The sequence below is a fragment of the Carassius carassius genome, chromosome 37, assembly GCF_963082965.1.
Source record: "Carassius carassius chromosome 37, fCarCar2.1, whole genome shotgun sequence".
In the NCBI taxonomy this organism is placed as follows: Eukaryota; Metazoa; Chordata; class Actinopteri; order Cypriniformes; family Cyprinidae; genus Carassius; species Carassius carassius.
In genome coordinates this window covers 14,712,398-14,733,088 of record NC_081791.1, presented here as the reverse complement: position 1 = coordinate 14,733,088, position 20,691 = coordinate 14,712,398, and the positions used below count along the sequence as shown (strand labels likewise).

The 20,691-nt window shown below is 37.2% G+C and overlaps 1 protein-coding gene across 1 annotated transcript in view; it reads left to right on the top strand.

Moving 5' to 3' along the window:
• Window positions 1-1,396: 1,396 nt before the first annotated feature.
• The window catches only part of LOC132118124 (laminin subunit beta-1-like), a 36,457-nt gene continuing 17,162 nt past the window's right edge, over window positions 1,397-20,691 (top strand). The window contains exons 1-4 of the mRNA XM_059527685.1: window positions 1,397-1,520; window positions 2,888-2,963; window positions 14,841-15,010; window positions 17,363-17,498. Of these exons, the coding sequence (XP_059383668.1) occupies window positions 2,927-2,963; window positions 14,841-15,010; window positions 17,363-17,498 (343 nt within the window). The 5' untranslated portion in view covers window positions 1,397-1,520; window positions 2,888-2,926. The remainder of the gene's footprint in view (window positions 1,521-2,887; window positions 2,964-14,840; window positions 15,011-17,362; window positions 17,499-20,691) is intronic.

Here is a 20,691-nt window from a genome sequence, read left to right as displayed (position 1 = left end):
TCTTAGGAAATAGATGGTTTACCACATTTCACACCCATGTGCACCTGCTCAACATGAGTCAGTCATCCTTAATGATGTGACGTGAGATACAGCCAAGTATGGTGACCCATTCTCAGAATTAATGCTCTGCATTTAATCCATCCAAAGTGCACACACACACCAGTGAACACACACACCGTGAACACACACACGGAGCAGTGTATAAATTAGTAGTCTTTCTCTTTATGTGGTCAGGTTGGCCTTTGCAACGGCTGATGTTTGCAGATAAAGTCATTAAGCTGCTGTCTTAACAACTTTGTGTGCTATACATGAGAAAGTTTCTGTCTCAGATATACTGGCAGTCTATTGAACACTGAAGACCAACGTCAGTTTAGTCTCTTTATTTAATATAAGGAGTGTTTTAATATGTTATACATAAATATTCATCACTGCAATATTTATTCTGTGTTAAGTGTTAATGTAAACATGTTGATCTCTGTTTAAACTGATTGAAATATGTTATCAAGATAACGCTATCTAGCTGACGACAGGTGAAGTTTGAACAAAATTTATTGTCTTGGAAGCATCAAACAAATCAGTTTTGCGAGGCAGTCATTGCTTTACAACAAAAGTGTGTTACAGAATGTTTTATTAGAATTATTTTATGCTCAGGCACAAGAAGAACAAGTGATAATATATAATTGTTTGTTTATTTATTTAACCAACAGTGAAAAGAAAAATACTAGCTGTTCAAATGGGCCAGCAAATATATTTATATTAAATAAATAAAAGTTTATTGATTGGTTGATAGCATTTTTTATGCTGTTTATTTTATTATATTATTTGGAGAACAAATCTTTTTTGTTGAGTCCTGAATGTGCACTTCAGGCTTAGGTATGTTCAGGAAATAACTAATGCTATTGGTGATGACATAAAAATAAAATGCTGATAGTTCAGGAATGTTCTTCATTGGTAATGACTGCATCAAAATATAACCTACATTTTAAGAAAAACATAACTCCTCTAGGGAAATATAGTGTTTTTATGTTTCCGTGCACCAATATCTTCAGTTCAGTTCAGTTTTTTCTTCTATTCAGAGTTGTATTGGAAGGGGAGAAGGTGTGTGTGGTCAGAGAAAGCCAAAGCATCACTGCCCTCCCCTCTGTACCCCTTAACCAGCTCAACGCCCCCCTAAACAATGGTTCAGTGCATTCCGTCAGCCTGGAGACCGGCTCCCCCTTTCACACAGTGGCTTTCAGAGTGACAGCTGAATTTGAATAAGAATTGCTCTCCATTCACCCCATTGCTGCGCTTAAGGTGGGGGAACCGTTTTCCATCCACTGATTGGCTTAAGCAGGTCCTTCTGTTTTTGTCCGGAAAGGCCAGTTGTGTCTGTACTTTTTTTTTGTGCTCAACTTTACACACTTTTTTTTTAACACGCCAGAATATCACACACAACCAGCCTCAGCCTTTTTGTCCCTCCGAGGGAGCTTTTCTGAGAAATCCCTGTCCAGAGGATTTTTATGAGTTCATGAGCTTGCGTGAGTACTATATGTTTCTTGTATTTTACATATAAGGATTTAGATAAAGAATCAGAGACTCTGCTGTGTTTTGGTTGGTAGGTATGGATGAAGGTGATGTGCAGGTAATGCTGGTATTATCTGTTGCATTGCCAGCCAGTTTTGGGTCTGTAAATCCAGTCTTCATCCTGTTATTCCCTTTCTCTCTTGTCTTGTTGTGCTCTTTATCTGGAAGGCATAATTTCTTAGTATGCTATGCTAGATTTGATAGTTGATTATTTCTGAATAAGTAAAGAGTTTAATTGTTTTCACATTGTTTCATAATCACAATTATGCACTTCCTATTTACTAAGTAAAAAATATATAAATTACTTGTGCTTTTGTGGCTCTGTGCTTTTGATGTATTTGCAGATATCAGTGAAAACATTTATATCGCTATAGTAGTTGAGTGAGTGTGACAGGATTTTGAGGCTGTGAAATATGGAGTGGAAGCTGTGTGGGAAACAGAGGCTGTTGTATTGTGTGGTGAAGCTGACCTGTCACTCCTCTCACCCGCACACTGAAGAGCCTGCAGCCAGGGGCCCGGCGCTCCTCACTTCAGATCACACACATGCTCCCGCCAGACAAAAGCTGGCTCCACTCTCACCTTAAATGTTCAGTTTTAATTTGGTGAAATGTCTAGTTAAATTGCACTGCGTGTTATATACTATAGTGCTTTAATATATTTTTTTAAAGCAATGTATAATAAGTTATGCGTGAAAGTAAAGTAATAATTTAATTATTTTTATTATTTAATGTTTATTTATTTTCATGTAGATTATTTTACTATATTTGACAGGTGTGTGCTTAGCCTAAGTCAGTACAGCATCACAAGTGACCATTAAATTTTGAGTGTATGTTTTTATTACTTAGATTGCTTTAATATATTACCACTTTTAATATTTATTATTAATGTTAATAATTAATTAAATTGCTGCATTAACCTTAAGTTCATTTTTTTTTTCATTGATTGTATAATGTAAACAAAAAGTTTGTTTACAAATTTCCTACACAATATGAAAACTTTAAAGCGCCTTTTAAATCATATTTGGAATTGTTTGTGTCCAGTGAATAATTACATTTTGTGAAAATTAGAACCTTTGATATTCAAAGCTATAATAAACACATTATATTGCTATATTTCAATACTAAGAAAACATTTTTCACAGTCAGATGCTGTTGTTTTAAGTTCTGATCATGCAAAATTAAATTTGAAGAATTATGAATCATATAAAACACCTTGTTGTAAATGCACTGTATGAATAACTTTACCACCTAGTGGTACATTTTGGTTGTGAGCTGAACCACTTTAATCTTTTTACTTTTTCTTATTTTTCTTTACATTTCAGGCTCCTGGAAATCAGCTGCCCATGATTGTTTGATAGTCCATGATGATGGCCAGATATTTCATTGTTCTACTTATGGGTGAGTCACATGTTAAATTGAACAGATTTCTGCATATACTAGTTTTTGGTGGTCATATCTTTACCTTCCAGATGTCAGATAAAAAGCTAAGGGTGGGATCATAAAGTGACTGATGACAACACAGACAATCCCATGTGATTATCAAAATCTGACTCTCCAGTGAGGTGAACAGGGATAAACTTCTTAAACAAAGTTTAAAGCCACAACCCCCCACCCAGGCGGTCATTCACAGTAGCTCCTACAAGAGCCCTTTTCAACACGAAACAACCTAGAGTTAAGTAAACAAAAACATAACCAACCTGTTACCCCTCTCCTTTAGCATCAGTGCCTGGCCGTTCTCTCTCTGAAGAGAAGTAATCAGAGGCATTGTGTATGCTTGTCCTTGTGTCCTTTGTGTTTCATAATGAAAGGTATATGCATTATGGAGAGGAAACCATACACCTGCAGCGAACTCTGTTAAACAAGACAAGGAAAAGTTCTGTCGATGTTTGCACTGTACTGAGAGATCACAAATTTCTGTAACAACCAACATAAACATGCAAACATACAAATAAGAGTGAATTTCTAATAAGTTGTGCTGCTTTAGAGTTTAGCCTTAGGTGCCATTCACACTAATTCACACACTCGTTCCCTGAAGGAGGTAATGGAGACGTTATGTCGATGATGTTAGCGTTCTCACTTGGGAGCCCCAATTGCCTCTGAGCTTTAGAAGAAAAGGCCAATGAGAATTAGTTATTTGAATTTGCATGCCAAGCCACTCCTCCGTACATACGGGTATATAAGATGGCGGGCATGCATCCACTCGTTTGCTGAGGAGCCAAGACGCATCCCGGCATTCAACGCATTTCGAGGTTGTGCAATGAGGGACATCCCTTTCAGTCAATCACGTTCGACGTTACATCGACTGACGTTAGGGGTCCCTATGGAAAATGCCACAACCCGAACTGTGTAACATAATTTGAGAATGCAAATGCTGACAGGCAAGTGTATCGGAACAAATGTATCTCAAATTGTTACCTTCCCAATGCCCTGTAAGCCAGATAAGAGGGCACACCACCGCTGCCAGAGTTTCCTTCGGCAGCCATTGGGGAGGGAGGGCAGAGCACAATGACAAAATGAAAGGTCATGTGAAAAACTTGAAAACAAAGGAGTCAATGGGAACACGGTAAAATCCAACTGTGGCAAAAGCTGAGACATCAATACCAGGTCCAGAGAGAAGAAGGCAACTCTGTACCAGACGCAGTAACAGAGTTTTATGCCAAGTCTGCAACTGTGGGGCAACGGAAGACTCAGTAAATTGGGAAAAAGCACACGTATCCTAACTAGGAATGGCACTGCAACCAAAGAATTTGTGCACAAACTGCCAGAAACTGTCTCAGGGAAGCTCGTCTGCATGCTCGTCATCCTCATCGTGGTCTCGACCTGACTGCAGTTCGTCATCGTAACCTACTTGAGTGGGCAAATGCTCACATTCGATGGCGTCTGGCACTTTGGAAAGGTGTTCTCTTCACAGATGAAACCTGGTTTTCACTGTACAGGGCAGATGGCAGACAGCGTGTATGGGGTCGTGTGGGTGAGCAGTTTGCTGATATCAACATTGTGGATCAAATGGCCCATGGTGGCGGTGGGGTTATGGTATGGGCAGGCGTATGTTATAGACAACGAACACAGGTGCTTTGTATTGATGGCATTTTGAATGCACTTAGATATAGGCCTGTCGCGATAGTCAATAAATCAATTAATTGCACAATAAAAAAAATGAGCTTCATAGTTTTTTCGGCCACGATAATTTCTTTTTTAAATTTTTATATAAGAAATGTAACATGTCACGATGTGGGGTTAGTCTGGAGCGCAGCCTGTGGACAGCCCGTGGCAGAAAACATCCTCTCCGAAGGCACAGGTGTCCCGGCAATGAAGAGATATCGTTAATAACGTAGATAACGTAAATATGAGCATCCCTAACTGGCATATAAACATAATATAACATACAAAATTAATTAATTTTAAGCCACACAAAGTCAACATGTTGATATTTCTTGCTTTGAATCTGCCATAAAATAAAATAAAAGTTTATTGATCTTTGAAAAGCTGTACCTGCGTTATTGTGCCATTATCATTATATTAGTTGAAACTGGTCTCAGAATGACAATATTATCGTTTATCGCGATAATTTCTGGGACAATTTATCGTCCAGCAAAATTGGTTATCGTGACCGCACTACTTAGATACCGTGACGAAATCCTGAGGCCCATTGTTGTGCCATTCATCCATGACCATTACCTCATGTTGCAGCATGATAATGCATGGCCCCGTGTTGCAAGAATCTGTACACAATTCCTGGAAGGTGAAAACATCCCAGTTCTTGCATGGCCAGCATACTCACCGGACATGTCACCCATTGAGCATGTTTGAGATGCTCTGGATCAGCGTATACGACAACATGTTCTAGGGCTGTCACTTTTGAGAAAAATCAAATTTGAATGGATATCAAATATCATGCAATGTATTTGAATATATTCGAATATCTACGTGCATTCTAAACACCAGTCTATCAACTTGATCTGGATTAAGAACACACGTTCGGAGTGCACAGATGTCCCTGGCTACTAGCTAGTACAGTGTACATTTTAGGACATCCTCAGACCTAAGTCAATAAATGAAAAGGCGTCATGCCTCAGACTAAAAGGCTTCACTCATCGGACAAAACGACATTTCGCCTCGGACTGAAAATCTTCAGGTCTCAGGAAAAACGACGTCAGGTCTCATACAATTAGACATCAGATAAAACGGACCCTGAAAAAAGGACGACAGACGAACAGACGAAAACGGACTCAGGTGGAGTATCGCGTTCTGGTGTTATATATATATAGTAAAACCATGGTTATTTTTCATAAGGGTAATTTTGCTACTATGCCAAAATAAAAGCTCGCTGGTTGCAATATGGCTAACTAACTTTTAAAAAGTTCATACATGATTCTCGAAATGCATGTTCTCTTCCCTATATAACTTAATTAGTATAAGTATAATATATCAGACACTGCTTACCTCCTTTTGCCATCAATCAACCATTATATACCACTTCCTCTGAACGGCGTGCGTGTGTGCATCACATGGAGCGGGGAAACGCGTTACTTCACCTGAGTCCGTTTCGTCTGTGTATGAGACCTGACACCTGATGTCGTTTTTCCTGAGACCTGAAGCTTTTCAGTCCCGAGGAGCGATGCCGTTTTGTCTGAGGCATGACGCCTTTTCATTTAATGACTGAGGTCTGAGGATGTCCTAAAATGTACCCCGGACCCCCCATACAGTAAAACTGCACATTTTAGAGTGGCCTTTTATTGTGGCCAGTCTAAGGCACACCTGTGCAATAATCATGCTGTCTAATCAGCATCCTGATATGCCAAATCTAATGCTCACTAAAACAGATTTAGACAGATTTGTGAACCGTATTTAAGAGAAATAGGTCTTTTGTGTACATAAAAAAAGTCTTAGATCTTTGAGTTCAGCTCATGAAAAATGGGGGCAAAAACTAAAGTATTACGTTTATAATTTTGTTCAGTGTAGTTTGGCTTTTAAATGCATCTATAGACCTATGGTTTTAATTTCACTGCCCTAGAGCTCACGTTTTTAAAAGCAAATCCTTTTATGCAAAAAAAAAAAAGTTATTGGCATTCATTTAGTGCAAACATGCTTCCTTTTAGGTTAATTAGACTCATACTTCTGACAGGAAGACCTGGTGTTCATGCAGAGGATGCAGATTTAAATCCAGTCTCTTTGACTCTTCTAGTATATGCACTGAATCAAAAGAGAGAATGAAAACTGAACAAGACTTAGAGAAGTGGAGAATAAGAGTGGAGAGCAGAATTTCATTATCGAGCGTGCTTGACTGGGAATGGAATGAGAGCAGTGCTGAGGATGGCCATTAGCTTTGACATGTCTGGGAGAGGGGGATCAACACGCTCAATTTGGCCCATTATTCTCATTGTAGCACAGCACAATTATCAGTTCATTTATTGTTTTATCAGGATCCTTATATGCTCAATCATTAGTTATTTAGCTAGATGACTAAATATGTATTCCCTGTTGAAAGTACTTCACTTAAAATATTAAATGACTTAAATGATTTAAATGGATGGAAAATGGAAAAAATCTGTAATATTGGCACTGTTCCAAACCCTAGTGAGCTGCCTATCCAGATGGCATGTTTAGACATCATACTGTAGGTCCGCTCCCAATGTGAGGCTGTTCTGAACAGTAAAATGATGCTGCTTTAGTTGGAGCCATAGCTCGTAGTTTTGAGCTGCATCCAAAATTTTATTCTATATGAGAAGGTGCACAAACTTTTCAGCTTTTAAAAAAGGTATTCTATTTAGTATGAATGTATGTAGTCTGAATTTAATCCAGACTAACTACATTTGTACTACATAAATACTATGCATTCAGACATACTCTCTTCACACACTTGAGGACTTGAGTTCCTTTCCTGGTCTTTTGAATTGTAAGAATATGTGTGGTATGAAGTTATTATCTGCATTGTTTTTCCTTTTGCCTCGGAAAGCTGTGTTTAAGTGTTCAGCCAGAATTTAGAGCATGAGATTAATGTTTTAGGAACGATAACAGTCACAGGTGTGTGATTTCCATACATGGCTCTTTAAAAGACATTTTAAGTAGTGGCTGGGAATTTGGGATCAATGAAGGAGTGTTAAAAAAAAACCTCCAGTAGATTCTTATGGTTTACTAGTAGAACCTATTTAAATGAATAATTCACCCAAAAATGAAAATTCTGTCATTAATTACTGACCTTCATGTCATTCCTAACCCATAAAACCTTTGTTCATTTTTGGAACACAAATTAAGATATTTTTGATGAAATCCGAGAGCTTTCTGACCCTCCATAGACAGCAATATAATTACCACATTCAAGACCCTGAAAGGTAGTAAGGACATCATTAAAATAGTTTTGCGCTACTCCATGCGCAGATCTCAACAGCTCAGGTGAGTTGTAGGTTGCCTGGTTGTGGCCACAAATGGGTTGAAATTTGTATGATGTGTTGATTGTGTGAGTAGGATGCATTTGATAAAAGATCCGACAACCTTGGGGTTTGGGCCATACAATTTACAGGAGTTTTCAAGGAGAAATAACAAAATGGGAGGGAGCGGTAGATGGGTGTGAAATATGGGAGACTTCCTGAAAAAATGGTGTTGACAGGTATGGACCCTATCATCATTATATGTATGTAAATTGGTGTAACAACCAATCTTTTTTTTTTTTTAAATCACATTTTAATTTGTAATCTGAATGGCATGTTGCAGGCCAGTGTAAAAAGCTGAATGAGAGGGAGTTTGTTTATTTGCTTGCTTCCTTCATTCCATATAGGCCAAAGGTATGCTATAAATTTATAACGGACGATGAACACCTGGACAAATTTATCCACTGCTTCCCAAGAATTCAAATGCTAATCATCACAGATAACATGGACTTGTGTTTTACAGTATTTTCTTCTGGCACATAATCAAATGTTGGGCTCTGTGCCGACTTGACTCTCTGTACTTGATGTAGGTCAGTGAGACTTTGTGTTAATGATTGTACAAGGAATATGATCAAGGTGTGTGACCGTGTGCCATTGTAATGGAATGTCTCTATGTGTCTTACAGCATGTGTACTTTGTGAACTCTGGCCTATTTTGGAATAAACTGCATATAGACTTAATCTAAAGGTCTGCCAGGTTTATGGTGCATTGCTTAAGCCTGCTTTATATCAGTTCGATCTGGATATGGGGGAATAATCTAATTATGATCTGTCAAGTTTTCAGTTGTGATTGTTTGATTTAAACAACAATAGCTGCCTTGTTTTGTCGGTACCTGCAGGTTCACTATCAGATTTTTTTTTCACATTCCATTTCAGGGTTTGTCTATGCTAGACCACCTATTATTCCTGAATCACAATCCATAAGTCCACTTATTAATTTAGGCATCATAGCATTATAATATTATGATTTGGAAATACATATTCATATTGAGCACAAATAAATATCTAATACTGACCAATAATTGTTAAAACGTTCAAAAAAATCTCTAATATGGTCAGAAAACTGAAATAATTTGTCATGTATCCCTAGTCTTAGAGCTTATAGAAGACATAAGCATAGTCAGATTGTTTGGAGACACATTAGTCTCTTTTGTGGTGGTCTCCGCTTCCTCATGACAAGCAGTTCAGCACATGCGGTGGCTTGTTGTCGAATGTTTGTAGAATGCCATTCCTTAGCTACAGATGGGCATTTTGTAAGACCAGTGTGAGATACTTTTACACCTGGAATTTTTCTCTTAATGAATGATATTTTCCTGGCTTGGCATTCCTGTACTGTCGTCACTTTGCAGATGCTCATCTGCTTCTGGAACCGTTTTTGTGTCTTCAGCCAGATGTTTAGCTTGTATCTGTGTGTTTTGTACATGTGGCATTTAGGTAAGAAGGTGTGCGGTAGCTAATGTAGTTTGTGGGTGATTAACATAAAAGATGATTGTTTGTGATCCTGTTTACATCCATATTGAGAAACGGTGTGTACTCGTGATGATTAGTTACATTATTCCGTTATATACATGGCTGCATATTAGGGGTGCTCCAATCAGGATTTTTGAAGCTGATCACCGATTACTGATCACAGAAAGTATCTGCCAATACGATCACCGATTGGGGTGGGGAAAAAAATTTGATTCAATGGTCATTTAATATTTTTTATAGTTTTAGCTTTATTTTTTGTTTTTCATTTAAATGTTAAGTTTTGAAATTTTGTTGTATGCATTTGTCATTTTTATTTTCTTTAATTTTAAAATGTGTATAGCTAGTATTTATACAGTTTTATCTTTTAGTTTTGGATCTTTTTTTAGTTGTTTTAATACTACAATTGATTGCTTCTGTTGTCCTTATTTGTAAGTCGCTTTGGCTTAAAGCATCTGACAAATGACTAAATATAAATATTTCATAAATTTCATAAATATTAAATAATCGTTCCATGGATGATTCTGTATCGATTCACAAATGTCAAAAATTGATTTTCTATGTTCGATTCTCTACACGTTGCCAACTCACACCGTTGCTAACTCACAGTGTTTAGGCCCTTTCACATTTGACGCAGCAAGAGGTGAAATCGTGCTGCAGCGTGGATAAATGGAAGCATTGCCTAGAGTGCCCACAATCAGCTCTGATGGTAGCGTTGGAGCCGTAATGCTCCACTGACGTGTGTAGTAAAGGTATAACAAATGCATGATGGTGCATGTGAAAGAAGCACCGTCTGCATTACGAGTTAGTGTATGGAAGCACTTTGGCTTCTGGCTGGTGGGGGAAAGACCCTGGAAAAGAGCCACACTATATGCAAGTTGTGTCAAGCCAAACTAAAATATTGTGGAAACACAACAATTATGAGAAACCATATTACAGAATATGCTTAAATATGTATTAATTTACTACAAGTATGCTTTTACAGGCACGTGTTTCATTTTCCATTGGCTCTTTGTAACATTGTTGTTGACTTGCCAAATCACTTCCATTTGTTTCATTAATAAAATATTGGAAGTAAATTCATTATGGGTCATTCCAGATACTCTGCTTTAATAGTCAGGCAGTACGAAAAAATGTAATCTGTATTCAAACAAAAGATTAATTGATAATCGCTTTAACATCGCATCGCAGCCCTCTGAATCGTAATCGAATCAAATCACGAGGTGCCTAGAGATTCCCACCCCTATCACTGATACCAATCTTTAAAAAGTCTTCTTTTTATCATGTATAATTATTTATAGTGATGATCCAATCAAGATTTTTAGTAGAGATGCAAGGATTGCAATTTTCTTGGCCGATTCAGATTTCCTATGTTTTGTTAGTGTGATCTGCCGATGCCGATTAAATTTTTTTTTTAAGAACTATAATTGACAGCATGTAGAAACAAAAATGTACTTTTCTTCAACAAAAAGTTTTATTTTCATTAAAAAACAACAACAACAACAGCAACAACAACTGTTGCAAACAACAGCACAAATAAATGCAATAGAAAAAATAAGGGTTTTTCAGTTTTTCAGGTAAAGTAAGTTTTTATTCTGGTAAGAAATACTACAGAAATTAAAGTAATCAAATGTAAATATTTTCAAATGTAATTTCTGTAGTGTTCATTGTAAAAATTAAATACAAATTAACGCTTACCATTAAAGTTATAAAACATATTCAGTCAAGAGCAGAAAGTGATTTTCTTTGTCTTTTGTTCTTTGTCTGACATGACAGACAGCAGCAGTCCCTTTAAGAGTTTATCCACAGACTCAATATACTGTTACACAACATATGTTGTGGTTTAAGAATAAAAAAACACATTATTTCCCACATAATGTACATTATTGTTTCTCCTCTATGCCCTGTCTACTGAAACAATAAAACCCATTACAAACTGAGTCAGAAGTGGCAGATTGTCTTTGCAAAGAGTGAGGAATGGCCAGCGGCTTGAGTAAGGCCGGGGGATTCGATGAAGGAGCAGCCGGGGGTTGTGGCAACCACATATAAACATCAACGCAGCAAGTCAAGGGTCAAGAGCCCAACTAAGGCAAACACTGATCTCCATGATGGTTGCATCATTTTAACCAATAAAACATCAACATCTCATCCTCGTACTTCTCAGTTAACAGCAGGTGTTCATCACTAATGCACAATCATCATTTAATTAGTCACTTAATTATCTCATTAACTTTAACTATTTGAGGATTTGACTTGAGACTTGCTTGTGACTTGAAAGGAATGACTTGGTTCCTCCTCCGGTGAAATCAGCTGTCTGAGTTCATGGGTGGAATAAAGATATGGCAGGACTTTTACTTTCTGACCCCTGGACTTTACACTTCTGCCAAACTGCTGGGTCAAAATAACCCAACCGCTGGGTTTGTCCCTTTTTAACCCAGTGCTGGGTTACTGTATATTTAACCCAGCATTTTTTAGAGTGTAGGGGGCGTGTCAGAGTCTTACATTTGATAAAGAATATCTCTTTGGATTTGAGACTTTAGTCTTTGCAACATTACAGATCTTCTTTATGCACCAAGAGCTTGTAACACACCAAAAAGAGAAAGGAAAAATGTAAATCGCATCATATGACCCATTAATATAAAATTATAGTGTATTTAGGCATCCACCCTGACACTTGTTGTGAGAAATACTGCAAGCAGAGTGATACAAAGAGTTCTGTTATCACTCTAAGGTAACACTGCTGGAAAAGGCTCTCAGCCAATCAGATTCATGAACCAGAAACTGTTATATAAATATATATAAATAATATGAATCTGTTTACTGTATAAAATTGCAAGAAAATCATGGAGCTTGAAATTACTTTGTGGTTACAAATTGTACTGTTTTTATTTTTTTTTATCTCCAATATGGCCTTAAACTATTAGATTGCAGTGCTTGTTTTTTATTAATTGTAGTTAATTGGTCTACTGAAAGATTTTAGAGGGAATAATCCACTGCATATACATATCATCCATTTTTCTATATGTGATGCCTATGTATCTATCTTTCCCTCTATCAGTATTTTCAACATTTATGCTGACACTTTAAAGGAGAAAAAGAATGTGTATAGACTCAATGACAGACTATGGCAAAACAGCCAAAACCTATTCTTGCCTACTACTCAAATCCACAAACACACACTCATAAAGTCACGTTTTGCCCATGCTAGTCAGAACATGAAAAGTCATGAAGAAAATGTGTTAAATGCATCCTTTACCTCAGAGAATCTAGCTGTTATGAGGGATGCAGCTTCCAGTTCTTATCAGCCAGAAAACTCTTTATAGAGAAATGGTATTTTCTGGTGTGTTTGACCTGTAAAGACAGAAGCACACTCTGTGCTTATGAAAGTTCCTCAGACACCTGTCCTGTAATTAGCAACCTGAACCTCAACAGATTGCCTTTGAAATATCCTCATCTACTAAGAAAACTAGCGAGACTGTGAACAAAAGGTATTTGCAGGAATATAAATATATATATATATATATATATATATATATATATATATATATATATATATATATATGTATATATGTGTGTCACGGGAATCCCAACTCACTCTTAAAAATATAACACAAAGTGTTGAATACAATTTCTATGTATTTAAAAAAATTACAGTGTATATGTATATAATACTTTTTATAAAACATTTTCATCTTATTAAGCATTATATATATATATATATATATATATATATATATATATATATATATATATATATATATATATATGTGTGTATATGTATATGTATATTAATATTTTATCGAGTCCTGGTGGTTTTCAGATGTTTAGCTGCATACATATAGCACATTTGTTTACCCAGGGAGAGTCTGATATATGTGGATACACATTCCAAAGATCAGTACCTTTATTCCTTCATTATGTGGAATTTTACAGTACGTGAGTTAACCATAAAGCCTTTCAATGCTCTCACACACTGTTAAGCACCTTGACGCAATCAAATGGAATTTATGGTGCTTGTTTTCTTTTTTTTTTTACTGAGAAGGGGCCAGGTTTTGATACTGTTATGAACTTTGTAGGCTTATCTGCACTCTTGTGCAAAAAAACAATGTTGGGTAATTGAATGATTTACTGATTGTATGCCTAGTGATATATTAAAGTATCGCCCAGCAAAATATTAAACAGCTAAATATAACTTTACCTACAGTACACATAGAGAGCAATGCACCCAGTCTCAGTTGCATGATTATTTATTTAATTGCAAAATCTAAACTATATTATATCCAGCTTGTTTTGTCAAAAAAGTAAAAAAAAAAAAAAAAAATTATTGTCCTGCTCTAATCTGCTAAATGTGACTATAATGAGGATCAAATTTGTGTTACTGCTGAGAACTAATAAATGTCTGATATGAAAAAATTATTCTGAGTCAGCAGTGTGTTAAAAAATTTGCACTGAGGGGCCCAAAGATTGACCAGGACATTGGTTTTCCAAAATGCTTCTAGCCCCTGACTGCTGAGACCTGTCTGTTGTAATTATAATGCAATGATAAGAGGGTCAAACACATTGAGATGTACGGTCACATGATTATCGCCATTCTCCACCTGCCACATCCTAACCCATTATGAGCTGGTATATTTTGAGGGTGCGGTTACATGCTAGTCCTCTGTAATGATAGTTCCACAAAGTTAGAGATGAATGTTCGAAATCCATGTAAGACCTCCCACACATCTGGATTTGACAATGTCTGATAACCCTATGATAAACTCAATAGATTTTGCTAAACTATGATAGATTTTAAAAAGGCAAATGCAGTGCATTTTGAGATTTCCCTTTGCAGAGGTAACCATGTGGAACAAAGCCAGTCATTTTCCTGACTCAATGAGAAACTAAACCACAGTCTTTGATTCTGCCGCCTGGGTGGGACCATGAGCCCCATGAGGTCATCAAACAGAAGCCGCGTTGCTTGTATGCCGTGCCATCCAATCTTTGACTGTCATGGGGAAAGAAAACTGGCGTGGGTCAGGAAAAACTGATAAACGAGTTTTCACATTATCTTAATGTGGATCAGTTGCATTCACCACTTCCTTAAAAGCTGCATTCTAGTCACAAAACTGTGGGAGATTTGGTCATCTTAAGTGAAATTTGTAGTGAATAATGTATATGTTAATATGTCCAAAAGGCAGATAAGGAGTATATGTATAAGAAATCACTTCACAGCAAGTGGAAAAGGAAATTCACCTACAAGTCATTGTGCACCTCCTGCAAAAGTTTACTTACAGTACCTGTGTCAAGCGAAACAATAAAGTCTGTAGGAAGAAGTAAACTGCTTGGGGACTCAAAATACACAGCTAATGACAGACACGTCCTCTCTGTTTTTTCTAAAGTTCTTCCAGTTGTGGCTCAGGAGCTGCCCTCTGCCCCACACGGTTGCATGGATGGCAGCTGTTATCCGGCGACGGGAAACCTTCTGATTGGCCGAGCTATTAACCTGACCGCCACCTCTACCTGTGGCCTTGATGGGCCTGAGCCATACTGCATTGTCAGTCATTTGCAGGTAAAGCCAACGTTATTCCTGAACTGTTCTTTCTCTTTCATATAGACACAGAAACATGATCTCATGCTGTGTAAACCATGCTCTCTACTCCTGCATGTACGGCCTTGCCCTGTGCTCACAGATATTATTGTCATATGATGATAGATTTGCTCGTGCACACCGCCCCTTTAGAAGTTTTTATTTATTTATTTTTTTATGTAAGATAAATTTGTGTAATTGAAAACTTACCATTCATCAAAATATCACTGCATTTCAACACAGTTTAACGTCATGCCAGGGATTTTCCATTGACTTCTGTTGTTGCCAATTATGGATTTTCATAAAAATTATAGTTCACCCAAAAATCTGTCATCTACAGTACATTACCTGTTCCTTCACAACTTTATTAAAACCGTTTGTTCAAGCACCACAATGTTTTTTTTTTTTTATCATCCTTGTATGGATTTGATCCCCAAAATTATGTCTTTATCCACACACACACACACAAATGTACACCTGCACACTTGATATATTATGTGATACTATACACATTTCTGTCTTGCACATGTGTTGCTCAGTATGGCACACCTTTTTCACTGAAGTAAAATCTGCAGCCTAAGGCTTTTCTGTTTAATGCATGTGTGATTCAAAAGATCTTGTATTCATCTACTTCTGTTTGCTTTTCCTCTTTTATCCTAAATCACTACTCCTCCCTTTTCCTCCGGGTGTCTGTAAAGCACTCTTTTCTGCCCTCATAAAATGTATTTTCATTGACTGTTTAATATTTTATGAATGTCTATTTAAAATGTCTGGTGTTCTTTTAGGTTCTAAGTATGTTCCTCTCGTTAAAGCATTTTGGGTGCATAAAGTTAACAAACTGTTCAACTGCCTGGAGGCACTATACATCCTAGACCGAGAGAGTAATGCTCATTTTGTTGTCAGTGCAGGTGTTACCTGTCAGCGGTCTGACAATTTGTTTGTCAGTATAGTGTCTGCAGAGTTCTCCATATTTCCGTTTGTAATGCAATATATCCGTCAAGAGTGTCAAATGGAAATTCTAGTTTTTAACTGACTGCGTTGCTATTTATTATTATCGAAAAGCACAGTAGTAATTGTCATACTTAATCCATAATTTTTACTCTGGTCTTTTTTACATCACAAGATTCATACCTTTTCTATCATCTAAACCTCCTATAGACCAGGGTTTTTTAAACTTCTTGATGCCAAAGACCTGCATTAAATGTATATTAAAGAATACAGATGGATTTATTCATTAATCAATTAATGAATAAATGAGGATGAAGGAATATGGATGGATGAATGGATTAATGAACTAATGAGGATGGATGGATTGATGAATGAATGCTCTAATTTAATTTCAAGGCAATGCTTAAAAATGTTTTTGCTAAATGTAATAATTGATGTTAATATATCTTAACAAACCTAAAAACAAATCTTTTTTAAACTCTTTTTTTATTTTCTCAATTTGATTTAAACTATTGTGTAATTTAATTGTGCTTAAATTTTTTTTTAGACATATCCAAGTCATTATTTTTATAAATCTAAATTTAAACTTAACCAATCCTATTCCTTGTGTAAATAATCTTGTATCAAATAGACAAATAAATTAAACTTTTCCTAAACTAGACTGGTACACCAGAAATATTAGAAAGTGTCTTTCTTTATCTATTATCCCTTATTTCACTCCATGCACTTAAACTGTGTGAATCCACAGAGCTGTTAAGTCACGCTAGAGGAATTAGAAATGTGTTTTTTGCAGGGTCTCAGTATAGCATTCCTGTAGTTCATAATCCAGTTGATCACTGCTAATCCTATTGTTGGCAGTTCACACTCAAAACTACCCCAGTAAGCATGTGTCTAGTGTGTGGTAAGCACAATATTGTAGAAGTGCTGATATCAGTGTCATGCAGAGCTTGTGAAGATATGAAATAGATACTGAGCTTCCCCTGGTCATAGCTATGACCTTTTCAAGGGAGCTGAAGAAATACACGTGTCTCAGTCAGTTTAGCCAGGCCACTGCTGGAGATTTTGTTGCTCATGACAACAACTCAGTGCTCTGGCGTTCGTCCATGCTAACGCTCATGTTCTGACCTGAATCCAGAAAGCCATTCCCTTCTCTTCTTCTGCTTCCAGGTTGGCATGGAACATGCCTCCCATTCTGAGGGAATATTTTGCTCAAGCTATGACCCAGATTTTTTTTTTTTTGTATGTATTGGCAGCTACCTGAGCCGCAAGCCATGCTGGTTTAAGTCGTTACAAATGAAAATGTACCTGTAAAAAGGTTTGGAGAAGCTCCTGTCAGGCTGAACGCCGTTTTTTTTTTCACTGTTTCTTTTTTATGTCTTTGTGCAGGATTTAAATAAGTGCTTTAAGTGTGACTCTCAGAAGCCATATAATGCCTATCATCATGACAACAGCCACAGGGTAGAGAATGTCATCTACCAAAGAGACGGCAGAGGAGAACTCACCTGGTGGCAATCTGTAAATGGTACGTGAGGGTTGTGTTTTGAGATTGCATTAAAAGTCACATTTTTATTTTATTCTTTATGTTAACATTTTTTATACTTTACATTTACATTTATTTTGAACTTTGGTTTTAGGATTTTGTAAACTTAGTAATGAAAAACTGTAACATTTTATTTATTATTATTATATATTTTATTTTCAATTTAATAAGTAACGTTAAAATGAATGATTCTTCAAATTAATTATTATTACTACACACTAATGGTAATTAGTAGTACTGCATATTCAAATTGAAAAAATATAAAGCATAGAATGAATAAATGTTTAAAACTAAATTAAAAACACCAAATTAAAACAAAAAAATGTATAAGATAATAATTCTACTACCTAAAAGATCATGTAGATTTTTTTTTGTATAATTTGTGATTAATAATTTGTATATTTATTTATTTAGTCAGTTTTTTTCTTATTTAATACATGGTGATGACAAGTGTAATAAAGATAATAAGTGTAATGACAAGTGTTTTAAAAGTATTTTTTCTAAATATTTTTCCTTAAAATTGTACTTTCCCAAAGGCTGTCCCAGAAACGCAGTTTGAAACAAACCCTTTTTTGCTACGTCACAAAAATCAATAACCAGTCACGTCAAGGGATCCTGTCATTTAGCATATCAGTAATCGTGCTGTAAAGGAGGGGCTCTAGCGAGAAGGCAGCCAGGTTATATTTTTCTGTAGATGTTTCACTAGCTGTTGATATTTTTCATTGTTTTCAACACTTATTTATTTGTATTTAGATCCACTAACTGGAATAATAACCCACGGTAACAGTGTAAAAGTAGCCTGGAGTCAGACCCACCTCTCCCCCATCGGTGGCCTCACTTCATTGCATATGTTCGCAAATTGGAATCACAAACTTGGCTGCATTCGAGTCTTCAAGGAATTTTGAGGACAAATGTTACAGTATCCACTGTAGTTGTCCATTAATAAAAATACAGTTTTATCAGTCATTATCCGTGGTCCAGGAGACCTTGGCTGGTGTAACTGAGTAAAGGCGGGCTAATTTGCTTATTCATAGATTTGTGTATAGTAAATGAGGCAAGGGGTGTAGTTACATTCAAGCTATTTTAAGGCATGAGAAAATTATTTTCACAAGAAAAAACATTTAAATAATCAAATATGAGTTTTAAGGGAACATTTTTGACTACATGGGACTACAAATGTATAGTACTTGATTAAAAAATGAACACAGGCATCATTTAGCCACCTTGCAAACTTTTAACCACTAGAATCAGTGTTGTAGATAATAACCTTCAGTTCTCATTCAAACATACATTTCAGTGTCTCACTATGGGATTTGCCCTTCCGCGTATTCCTCAGAAGCCCAATTCCGTTACACCAGCCCCAATTGGCTGGCAGACATGGTGCTGCGTCAGGGAGTGGCTCCCTCCCCTCTGTATAAAATGAGTGATGCAATGTCATTACAACATTCAAAAACCTCTTCTCGCTTCACACCAGAAGTCTACCCAACTCAGATAACCATCATCTAGTCTCCACGTTGGTTGCTAGCTCATCATTTTGATACTGTGCTTATAGTCGATTTGTTGGCCACCACGCCACTTTCACCTACCCCTAAAAGACTAAAGACTCCATGGGGGGCATGCAAATAAGGCCCTCCTTCTCTATATCCTCTAAATCAAGATCAGATCCCCCCTACACGGGCATTTTACTAGTAAACGGACTGACTTTCTAGGTGATGGAAACCCCTTCCAGAAGCTCCGGAAAGATTGTTAGGGGTTTGCCACCTCTCCCCGCATTCAAAGGAGTAATTTATTCTCAGATGCGGGAAGGATTAGTACATGTTCTTCAGGAAGAGATTACCTCCGTGTTGAATAAAAAGGCAATATGAGTGGTATAACCCGAGGAAAGTCACAGTGGGTTTTACTCAAGATACTTCCTAGTCCCAAAAAAAAGGACTCAAGCTCTCCGTCCCATATTAGATATTTGTGCACTGAACAAATACCTAAAGAAGTGCAATATCAGAATGCTAACCCATTCTACACTTCTGAAATTGGTGCGCCCAGGCAATTGGTTTACCTCAGTCCACCTGAAGGATGCATATTTTCACATAAGAATATATCTGCCCAACAGGAAATTTCTGAGGTTTTCATTCCTTGGCGTTGCATTCAAATATCTAGTCTTTCTCTTCGGCCTATCTCTCAGCCAGAGAGTATTTGTGACATGAACAGAAGCGGCCCTAACTCCGTTCAGAGAAAAAGGCATTAGTCTCACTACCTACATAGACGACTGGCTGGTGACAGCTTAATCGGAGCACAAAGCGAGGGATCTCACAGCCCTGCTCCTAAAACATCTACAGAAACTGGGATTAAAATTAAGCATAAGCGAAAAGAGTGTTTCAGTTCCCAGACAGTCAATAACGTATCTAGGGTTGTTACTGGATTATTTATAAGAGAGTTTCAACGCTGGGTAGCCTCTCTGAGACTATACCCCGTTACGGCCCTCCCGCAGGAGAGTGAGAGTGATGTCAGTGGCAGTCTTGGCACTGTATCATTGGCGGCTCCCGTGCTTTCTAGTGCAAGGGCTACCTATGGGCGTTGTCCAGGCCAGAAAGGTCAAAACAACGGATTCGATGTTGTCCGGCTGGGGGGCATTCACAAGGGCAGGGCAGTGAACAGGAGATAGAGTCCCCATCTGAGTAACTCTCACATAAACTACTTGGAAATGCTAGCTGTCTTTCTAACATTCTTCCTTTTCTGAAAGGACATCATGTTCTCATGAGAATGGACAACACTACAGTTGTGGCTTACATAAACAGGCAGGGAGGTCTCAGATCACTCCCCTTACACATGTTGGCACACAATCTGATTTTGTAGAGCAATGCCAATCTTTTATCCCTGAGGGTGATGCACGTACAAGGGATCTGCTGTCCAGGGGAGAACACCTTTATGGAGAATTGAAACATGGAAGTTGTCGGTCAAATTTGGAGCATATACGGTAGAGCAACAGCGGATCTTTCTGTGCTGCAGAACAATGCTCAATTAAGGATCAGAACGCACCCCTGGGAATAGACGCACTGGCGCACTAGTGGCCTCGCACTCTCCTGTACGCATTCAGGTTAAAGCGTTCTCAACCATAAAGGTGTTTCTGGCTGCGATATCTGCCTGTCAGTTAGGTTTTGATAATAAAACTGTTAGGAAG